The sequence below is a fragment of the Erythrolamprus reginae genome, chromosome 4 (assembly GCF_031021105.1).
Source record: "Erythrolamprus reginae isolate rEryReg1 chromosome 4, rEryReg1.hap1, whole genome shotgun sequence".
NCBI classification, from domain to species: Eukaryota; Metazoa; Chordata; class Lepidosauria; order Squamata; family Dipsadidae; genus Erythrolamprus; species Erythrolamprus reginae.
Window position 1 is genome coordinate 97,166,931 of NC_091953.1, and position 10,936 is coordinate 97,177,866.

Genomic DNA, 10,936 nt, shown 5'->3' on the forward strand with positions numbered 1-10,936 from the left:
CAATACACAAATAGTAAAAGATGTATATAACAGAGTGTCCAGGGGGGGAAAGCATTTTTAAATTTCCTGATATTTCCCTGACATTTCCCTGTAACTTGTGATCTAGTTAAGGCGCAGTTGTAGATGACATCATAGCAAATGGCTAAACCGTGGAGAAATATTGGTAGCTTAGGAAGCAAGTTGTTGCCACAGTTATGCTCATTTTTGCTTGACTCTGCCAGGCAGTGTGATCCACTTTTTTTTTAACATGATTTCCCCCTGACTTTTAAACATTTTAATACAGTTTGGTTTTCCCCCCTGATTTATTCCATTTTTTTCACTAATTCCCTGATATTACCGTACCGCTGATTTCCCTGATAATTCCCTGATTTTCCCGTTTTCCAGGTTTGGTGGACACCCTGTTTAAGTAGTTACCTATCAGTCCTGCTCATTTCATAATTCCGGTAAGAAGCAAAAAAGAAGTTGTGAATCTGCAGTTTGCATTTTGGAATTATATATATATATATATAGTTAAACTGGTCTAAATCAAAATGAATTAAGAGTAAGTAAATGCTGCTATCTGGAACATTTCATTCAGGAAATTTAGGTAAGCAAAAATTGGTTCACCAATTCTTTCAGCAAAGTTATAGAAGATTCTGGTTAAGAACATAATAAACTTACAGCTTTGCCATTTACCCATATATTAGTATCTTTATTAATTTTTTCTTAGCCATAACTATATTCCTAGAGGACATTTTGAATAGTTTATAAAAATAAAAGCATCACCTGTAAAGCCATTGACATAGATGGCAACTCCACTAAAAATGCTGGATGAATTTTCATCTTTCTGATGTTGCAGAGCTGCCTCTGAATGAAACTGATTTTCCAATTTCTGGACTTTGGCAGACATATATCCTCCCTTGAATGGAAATAACATGGGTCTTTAGGAGCCGATTATCAACTTGATTCTTCAATTATATGAAAAATAACTTAGTAAATGTGAAACAGTCATCATTCTAATTCATAACTTATGCTTTAGAAAACATAAAGTAGTAACAAAACATACTAATAAAATCAAACAAATCACATTATGACTGCTGAGTAACAAGAGATCCCAGCCTCTGACCTACATACAACGAGTAGTATCAATTTCATTTTTTGTATGGGAAATATTGCATGTTTAATCTGTATATGCATTGTGCATTTTATAAGTCTCATGTGTTGTGGACCACCAGCTGCCAGAACAGCTGGTGGCAGACTTGGACAATGAGGAGGTTGGGAAGGAGCCTGGGCCAGTGCTGGAGTCTGGGGAAGGTTCTGATGGATGCTTTATGTCAGACACAGAGATAGAGCCAGGGCCATCCGACATTTCCCAGCCAGAGAAGAGGGAGCTGCCTTTGGAGGCTGATATGAGTGAGGAGGAAGAACAGCTGGGGCCTGTTCCAGGTGCACATATGCAGAGAACAGTTAGAGGAGGTGAGCAACGGAGGACAAAGAGTCACTCAGGAAGCAAGGCATACTACATGGCTGGAAAATAAATGGAAGGAAAGGGGAATGGTTGTCGTAGGAGACAACGGTTTATATTTCTGAAGATTTTGTTCATTGTGTTTTGTGTCACCAAGACTGCTAAACAGAACTTAATTTTCAGCCTTTGGCTGGGAGCTCGTGCAAGGAACTGATCAATTCTGTACTGCAATTAATCCTTGAAGGACTATTGCCTGGACCTTTTGGTGGGTGAATGCAATTAATTCACAAAACTTAAATCTGACCCAGCCTTCTGCTAAGGCTGGGTCAGAACATCATGTATTTATAAGTCTTATATGTCACCCTTAAGTTAATTCTCAGATGATGCACTTATGGATTAATTATGTATTCTATGTCTGTTTGTCTATAAAGATATAAAAAAACTATTTTAAAAGTTACTTCTGAATATCAGAAAGAATGATTTTCAATCCTATCTGAAGTTTAAAGCACGACTTTACTTCTTTGGCACGGCAATGGTGAATATATTTTATTAATAAAATAATTATTTTAAAGTAGTACAAAATATTTAATTCTCCCTCAAAATATATTTATTTAATTAGTTAAAAGCTTTACTGCATGTGCTTACCCATGTCCCCCAGCCATCTCTGTCACTGGCTCGTTTTCTCCATCCACCTTGCCTCATAGTGAACCTTCTATTTGTGGAGGGGGAAAAAGGCATTTATTTTTGGCATTGCTACTATAATAATTGATATTACACACCCAGAAATAATTCATAGAAAATACATTATAATTAACTGTTCCAGGACGGTTTGAACACATTATTTCTACAAGATATTAATTTATAGTTAGAAAATTCTTTTAAAATGTGACTGAGTTTTTCCTCATTTCATAATTAACTTAAGATACTGTATATCTTAATGTTGATGTATTTTGTGGCTTACATGTAGTAAAATATCAGTCAGTATTATGATATTTAGAGCTAAGCCACATGACTGAACAACTAAGGATATCAGGAGAAAAAAAGGAGATAGAGGCAAAAATAGCACAGAATCCTATCATTTTCAAAGTCTACATGATATCTATGTGAGCATTCACTTAAGATAACAATGCTGTTGACTTCAAATAAATGTCCAGTCAACGAAGCAGTGGAAATGATGAGCCAGCCCCTGGAGGCTGTTGGGGTCTGGATGGGTGCCAACAGACTCAAACTCAATCCGGATAAGACGGAGTGGCTGTGGGTTCTGCCTCCCAAGGACAATCCTATCTGTCCGTCCATAACCCAGGGGGGGATTATTGATCCCCTCAGAGAGGGTCCGCAACTTTGGCGTCCTCCTCAATCCACAGCTCACATTAGAGAAACATCTTTCAGCTGTGGCGAGGGGGACATTTGCCCAGGTTCGCCTGGTGCACCAGTTGCGGCCCTATCTGGACCGGGATTCACTGCTCACACTCACTCATGCCCTCATCACCTCGAGGCTCGACTACTGTAACGCTCTCTACATGGGGCTACCTTTGAAAAGTGTTTGGAAACTTCAGATCATGCAGAATGCAGCTGCGAGAGCAATCATGGGCTTCCCCAGGTATGCCTATGTCACACCAACACTCCGCAGTCTGCATTGGTTGCCGATCAATTTCCGGTCACAATTCAAAGTGTTGGTTATGACCTATAAAGCCCTTCATGGCATCGCACCAGAATATCTCTGGGACCGCCTTCTGCCGCACAAATCCCAGCGACCGATTAGGTCCCACAGAGTTGGCCTTCTCCGGGTCCCGTCGACTAAACAATGTCGTTTGGCGGGCCCCAGGGGAAGAGCCTTCTCTGTGGCAGCCATGACTCTCTGGAGAATAGAACTTGCCTTCCGTAAACTCCTTAAAACCCACCTTTGCTGCCAGGCATGAAGGAATTGAGATATCTCCCCCGGGCCTATACAATTTATGTATGGTATGTTTGTATGTATGACTGATTAATAATGGGGTTTTAAAAATGTTTTTAAATTATTAGATTTGTTATGAATTGTTCTATTGCTGTTGTAAGCCGCCCCGAGTCTACGGAGAAGGGCGGCATACAAATTAAATAAATAAATAAATAAACAAACAAACAAATATTGCATGGATAAGAGTGAGGGACAGACAAGATGTCTGCCTTCTCCAATAGTTTCAAACTCCCATCTGCAGATGGGAGCTTGTGAACTATAATCAGTACCATATTTTTCGGAGTATAAGATGCACATTTTTACTCCCCAAGAGGGTGAAAACTTGGGTGCGTTATACCCTTTCACCTCTGCTTCCCAGCAATTTACCTTCTTGCAGCAAACAGAAAAGAGCCTGTTAAGCCAAGCAACTCATTATCAACTTCCCAATTTTCAGCTGAGAGGCTGCAAAGCAAGCCAGTTGCTAAAATGAAAGTTAAACTAAAGTGTAGGGAGAGGCAGAATTTTATTTTCTTGTGCTAATCAGTTGCTGAATCTGGATGCAAGGAGGTAAATAATAACTATAAATGTCTATGGAATGTCCAAATCATTAGACTTATTTTTTTTAAACTGCTTTAATATTTTCCTAGATATCTTAACAAAATGAAGCAGCTTTTTAAAATAAATGCTTGATCTAAAGAGGCCCAGGGCCCAGTATCTTCTTTTAAATAATAGAGAATAATGTATACTTCTAGAAAGCCAAATCAGTTTTAAAGATCTGTTAAAGTATAATCTGAAATGTAACAGTGTCCTGCTTTATTATGAAGATAAGGTAGCTGAATTAAGCCCGACTTAGTCATGTTTGCACTGCAGTAGCATTAATATACTGCCATAATGTACATTTTCCCAATTCTTTGCTATTTGTATGGATCAGGCACACATGAACAGAGATACACACCAAATAGTGTATATCATCTGTGATGTTTGCTGTTTGCTGTTTGGCAAATTGCTGGAAGGCAGAGGCTTTTTTTCCTTGTTTTCCTCCCCCAAAACTAAGATGTGTATTATTACATAACAATGTCAATGGTCTGTTTCAATAAATTGTAAATATACAGATCCAGACAAAAGTACACAAAATCTGTTTGGCATTTTAAAACTAATATAATATATTATTGCATAAGATTGGCCTTCATCGAGGTATATGCATCCTTAGAAGAGAACACAACTCAGGTGTCAAGCTAAAAAGAATAATGATTTATTTTAATGGAGTACTTTGAATCCAAGTCTTCCATGTAACAAATTACTGTATATGGAAATTTTGTGTTTTAAAATTTTGGAATGTGCATTTATCGTGTAGCTGTAAACAATTAGAAAGAACAACAAAAATCAAAGGCAGGAGATTAAATATTCTCCCCCACCTTTCCTTAGTGTCTAAATGTTTTCTTAACTTTTCCTGCTCTTATGAAATGGAATACAAGGCCGGATCAAATTCATGCTCTCTCCCAAATATTTAATAACTTTTAGGCTAATCAAACAGCCTCAGAAGGCCACGTTGTTAGTCTTAGATTTTCTTCTACACTCTGGAGATTAATAAAGAGCTACAGTATTGTATTTATCCTCAAGACTGGCAAAAAAAAGTCTGATGCTTATTGCTTTTGAGTAAGGGAAACAGAAGATTCACTTTAACAACAACAAAAAAAGACAGACCTTTATTTCAGAATCTATTATTGATTATATTCTCAAAATGATTTAAAGAAATCCAACCACACAATTATATGCATAATATGTACCAATAAAATTAACTACATTGTTTCACTTGTGATTGCTGATAGAACACTCTGAAGACACAAACAAAATTCATTATAAATTAAAGTCCATGACTTTCAATACAAAGTTGGGAAATGGATCAATTACTATTGTCTCTGGGGGAAATGAAGAAAAAAATAATTATACCAGTCCTGCCAGAACTTGCCTGTTTTTAATCCCTTATGAAGTCATACCTACAGGTAACATAAACATAAATTAAGAACATGGAAGAATTTCCCTCTCATTACTGTCATGAACTTTAAAATATCCAGAACAATTAGAAACTTATCAATATTTTCAAATGTTTACAAATGGAAACCATTAATATTTTTATATTGGCGTAATTTGGCATAATTCTGTAAGATACTTGTTTAAGAGGTAGAAATGTGAAATTAGAACTTTTTCATCCTCAGATTTCTTAGGTGTTTAATATAATTAAGCAACAAATATTTTTAACTTGCATTTATGATTGACAACAATGTTTATAAAATACAGACAACTTTTACTACAAAAGATAAACTTTCTATACTTAAGTAACTATCCAAATACATTATGCTGTTCATTGCTGGCAAGTACTGGAAGAGATACAAAATTGCATCCATCCCTTTCACTCTCACTGATACTTCTGAAGTTTTTTCTTGGGAAAGAAGGAATGAGGGGAGAAAGATAAGGCAACAATTGGACTGGAAAATTTATAGTTTTGTCTTCAATTGGTTGAGAGGAAGTTCAGAGCAATACGTTTCAGACAGCACTATTTATACAAATCTTAGTTGCCCAAAATAAATGTTCTCAAATTATCATATTCTTTGTTCCTTAAATCAAATGTATTTTATTAAAATAATAATAGCAACTCATTAAATATTTGGTTTTTTTTAAATTTGCCATGTATTCTTTTATTAATTTTCTTGTGCTCAATCACAATGAACCATTAGCACAGGGGTCTGCATTCTCTGAAATGTTAACCTAACTCCATCCCTTTTTAACTATGCATTACATCTATGCAAATCCTTCAAAAGGAGTACTTCAGAATGTGGAAGAGTGCATATGAAGTGCCAATTTCTAAAGAATTAAAGCAGTTTTGCCTTTTCCAGGCTCTGCCATAAATATGTATGTGGAAGCAGCCAAGAGCAGCTTCTGAAGTACTATATAAACCTGGGAAATGATGCAGCTGCTTTAATCATTATAAAACTTTCCCATGCATTCTAAAGGACTTCTTACAAAGTCTTTGCACAGCCCTACTGTATACTTTGCAAAACACTCTGTAAGTGGATGTACCTTTTAAAGATACAAAGCCTTATATTATATGTAAATCAACACATATAGGGAGTAGCAATGGTAAGCAAAACCCTCTAACAACATTTAATTTTAAAGAACCTGCCTATATCCACTTTGGTCCAGTGGTTAAGGCACTAGATTGCAAACCTGTGAATTCTACTCCCAATTTAGGCATGAAAGTTGGCTGAGTAACTCTGGGCCAGTCACCCTCTCTCAGCCCAGCCAACCTCACAGCTTTGTTGTTATGGGAAAAAAGGAACTATTGGATATGTTCACTATATTTAATTATTTATAAAAATAAATATACTTTGATCAATGTTAAAAATCTGTTTTCTCACTCCATAGTTTGAAATTATGATAAATGTTTTTCTCACTTAATTAATGTAATTAGTGAAAATTATAAAATTACTAACTTCACAAAGTCTATTTTGTTAAAACTTTAAAACATTATTTAAAATGTTTCTATGTAGTTTTGTTTCACCTAATTCAAAACAAAATAGTGTTTAATTAAATATGTACTGTATTTAACATCTCCTTGAAGGATCTTGGCATCATTTATATGTTGTACATCATTTCATGTTTACAACATTAGGAGATAAATTAAATCAACAGATAGTTCACATTTACACAATGAATTAAAAATAAAAATCATTTCACTACATCTCATGTCCATCTTCTATCTCATATAGATATGATTTTATGCATCTATAAATATGTTCATAATGCTTTTTATAAAGAAAGAATGATTATCCTATGCTTCAACACTTTTAAAGGTCTAGGTTTTGACTGGAAAACTTCTACATAAGGGTTTTCGCTTAGCTTTTTTATGCATTCATTTTAAGTGAGCAACTATAACATGGTTTTCAAATAAATACTCTTCTGCATTATTCCAATTTTCCAGATTTTTTCATTATTAATTAGAAAAAAAAGTAACACAATTAAGTAGATCAATATTTTTTCATTTTGATATTTGCACTTCTGGGAAACTGAATAAATTAATAAAAAATAATTTTCAATGTGGAACTGTCCTCTTTGTCAATGCAATACATCTTTAATCTGGCTTTGACTAAAATGAACCATATTTTTAACATTTTGATACATTATTTACTTGTCCTTTTAAAAGCATTAAAAACTTTTCTGCTAATTAGAAAATAAGTAAATACTGGTTTAATAATGCTCAAGTGAAAAGTTTCTAGAAAAAAAGAGAAAAGCAATTTACTTTTTTATATGCATGTGTTAAGCTATTTCTGACAATCTTTTTTTTTAAATTGAACAATGACGCCTACAGAAAACATGCTTATTTTCAAACTGCTTTTAGCAACATACACTAGTAAAGAGTGTACTCAAATAAATATACTTTCTAAAGTAAAGAAAATTAATTGCAATTTTTAAAACAGGAAGATCAACTATTTGCATACAAGATGATTTCATTTTCAAGTCTAATATTGTATGCACACTGCTTGGAAATCAAAGCACGATCTAGTGAATTGAGTCTTGGAAGAGTCAATTAGCAGCGATTAATTTGATAATTTTACTATGATTGGACTGCTGAATAAATGTATCCAGATTTCTCAGGAAATAGTTATATGGAAAATAGAAAATATTTCCAGTCTGCCTAGATAGTCATAATAAACATTAAAGATATAAGATAGTCTTTGACTTCCAAGAGTTTGTTTAGTGACAAAAATTTGAAAAGATTTACTAGACCATTTTTCAAATTTATGACTATTGCAGCATCCACATGGTCACATGATTTACACTCAAAATGCTTGACAACTGGTTCATATTTACATTAGGAGTGAAATTCAGCATGTTCGACAGGTTCTGGAGAACTGGTAGCAGAAATGTTGAGTAGTTCAGAGAATAACAAATACCACCTCTGGCTGGCCCTAGAGTGGGGTGGGAATGGAGACTTTGCAGTATCCTTCCCTGCCATGCCCACCAAGTCATCCCCACTGAATTGGTAGAGAAAAATTTTGAATTTCACTCCAATTTACACAATCAAAATTCAGATACTTATCAACTAATTCATATTTATAATAGGTGCAGTGTCATGTGACTGATAATCTTTTGTGACAGGCAAAATCAGTGGACAAGTCAGATTCACTTAACAACCCTGTTACTAATTTAACAACTGCAGTGATTCAGTTGAATCACAGTGAAACTTTAACCTTAACAAATGTGGCAAGAAAAGTCATAAAATTGGACAAAACTCACTTAACAAATTTCAAATTAGCAACACAAACTCTGAGCTCAATTGTGGTCATAAGTCAAGGACTACCTGTATTTAAAAATCTTCTTCAAATTGTTTGTTTCCTTCAAGAAACTCTCTTAATGCTGACTTTCCCGACCTGATGAAGTCCAAACTGTTTGTTAAATTAGTAGATTACAGAATTTAAAAAACAACAGGAAATATTGTACAGTATTGTGAACAGGAAATAGTGTATTGCCTACTGTCTGTCTTTGTTACTTGTACCTGGCTTTCATTATAAATAAATGTTGCTGCTGCTGCTGCTGTTGTTGTTGTTGTTGTTGTTGTTGTTGTTGTTATTATTATTATTATTATTATTATTATTATTATTATGTCATGTAAATTCTCCAAAATACAATTCCTGTTCATTGTGAGTTTAACAAAAATATGCCAAAATCATAGAATCAGAGATGTTCCAAAAAATTGGTTTCACCTTTTTGTTCTTAATCTTTGACAATACATAATTAGCAGGAACATTTTTTGCCCCTTCACTGACAGCATTTAAGGTTTGGTATATTGCCAGCTGCTATATACAAACGCCAATCCCTTGAAGAATCTGCTAATGCAACCTTTTAAAGAATTCACTCAATCTGGCTGACCATTTTTAATTACCATATTTTTTTTCAGCACTTAAACCCTGCAATTTAACTTACACCTTTGTGGTGTAAAGTCCTGTCCATTCTATCTGGTCTTTTTATTCTGAGCCTGGCGCTTTTTTTTTTCTCCTGCGGTGGTCTCTCACAAAAAACCCTGTAATGCGAATTTCCCCTCAGCTTCATTTAAATAAATAAATAAATAACCCTAACAGCTTCACTTCCTTTCCTGGCAGCCCGGCAACCCAGCCGAAGTGCCCGTTGCCGCTCAGCGCCTGTAATTCATCAGGAGGATGAATAAATAGTAGCAAAACACAGGCAGCTGCAGCGAGGGAAAAGCTATATAGACAAGCGCCGCGGGTTTGCACGCACTGTCACCCAAAGCTAACGGCAGCACCTCCGGGGTGGCCCCTCTCAGGGGGAAGACACCCCCGCACCTTCCCCGCAGTGGCTTCTCGAGCAACCGGGTTCGCGTCCCGCTAAGGGATAGGCCGGTGTTGTAGTCGGGGTGGCCCGGGGTACCGTAGAGGCCCATGTGAGTGGCGCCGAAACGATACAAAGCGCCGCGCAACCTGTGGCCGGCGGGCGCCTGAGGGAACGACTGCTCGACCCCGGGTTGGTTATTATATGTAAGGCGCTGCCCTGACAGAAACTATGCCTGACAGAAACTGTGCCAAGCAGGGGAGCCGCTTCGGGCCTCCCCGCCAACGAGCGGCTGGCTGGAGTTGCTCCGCTCGACCGCAGGAGGGAGTTGAAAAGGAGCCGAGGCCGCTTTCTCTCACCTCTCGTTCGCGCTGCAGGCGGGACCGCTCGTCTTTGCCCTCCGCGGGCCTCGCAGGCTTTTTATTTATTTACATCGCGTCGTCTCCGCCGCTCGCGCTGCTGCTTCTTCTCCCCGCCCGCCTTCGCTGCTTCCGAATCCTCCCTCCTCCCCCCGCACGCCTCTTATTCCGACCTTCTTTTTCCCTCAGAACGCCGCGTCACGCACGGCGCGCAGCAAGTGTCGCGCCATAAACCGCTCCTGCCCGTCTTTCTCTCTCTCCCTCCTTTTCCTACGATCGACGATGCTCGTTCGCTCGCTCTCGCCGCCAAGGCGTTCCTGCTGCCCTCAGGCGGCGCCCCCTGGCGGCGAGAGGCGCTGAGGAGCCGCGCGACGGGTTGAGCGGACGCGGTATTCCTTCGCCGCCTGCGGGCGAGAGCTTCCGAAGGGGGGGGAAGAAAGGCCTCCGAACGTCACGTGACGTCTGGGGAAAAAAGGAGGGAAATATTACCGCCCCCTCCTTTTTCTTTCGGCTTCTCACCCGCTTTCCCTCCCCCGCCTCTTTCTCTCGCGCTGCGGGCTGCGGACTCGCCATAGGCTGGAAGGGCCGGGTTTCGGCGCCCCCTAAAGGAGGAGAGCGGAAGTTTCCAAAGCTTCGGGTCAAGCGGCGGCGCTGCTCTCAAAATCTGACCAATATTAAATGAAGGGGGGTGTGTGTGTGCGCTGAGAGGGATACCCCAGCCAGTGCGCGGAGGGGAGTGCTATATATATAGGCGAACTGCGCCTCAGAATAGCCTGCTTGGCTCATTCGTGCTTCGGCCGGGGGGAGGAGGGGCGCGCTTGCGTGATTTTCTGTGGCAAAACGGAGGCGGCAACT

The 10,936-nt window shown here is 38.3% G+C and overlaps 1 protein-coding gene across 4 annotated transcripts in view; it reads right to left on the bottom strand.

The window, feature by feature from the left end:
* The window catches only part of REV1 (REV1 DNA directed polymerase), a 62,612-nt gene extending 52,078 nt beyond the window's left edge, over positions 1 to 10,534 (bottom strand). Inside the window, exons 1-4 of one of the 4 annotated variants that reach the window (XM_070750988.1) lie at positions 10,082 to 10,144; positions 5,347 to 5,374; positions 2,090 to 2,156; positions 766 to 898 (exon numbers count right to left, since the gene is read on the bottom strand). In XM_070750988.1, coding sequence (XP_070607089.1) covers positions 766 to 898; positions 2,090 to 2,146 — 190 coding nt within the window. In that variant the 5' untranslated portion in view covers positions 2,147 to 2,156; positions 5,347 to 5,374; positions 10,082 to 10,144. Of the gene's footprint in view, positions 1 to 765; positions 899 to 2,089; positions 2,157 to 5,346; positions 5,375 to 10,081 lie in introns of all 4 variants that reach the window. The other 3 variants (XM_070750987.1, XM_070750990.1, XM_070750989.1) reach the window with 3 other exon arrangements.
* Positions 10,535 to 10,936: the final 402 nt, after the last annotated feature.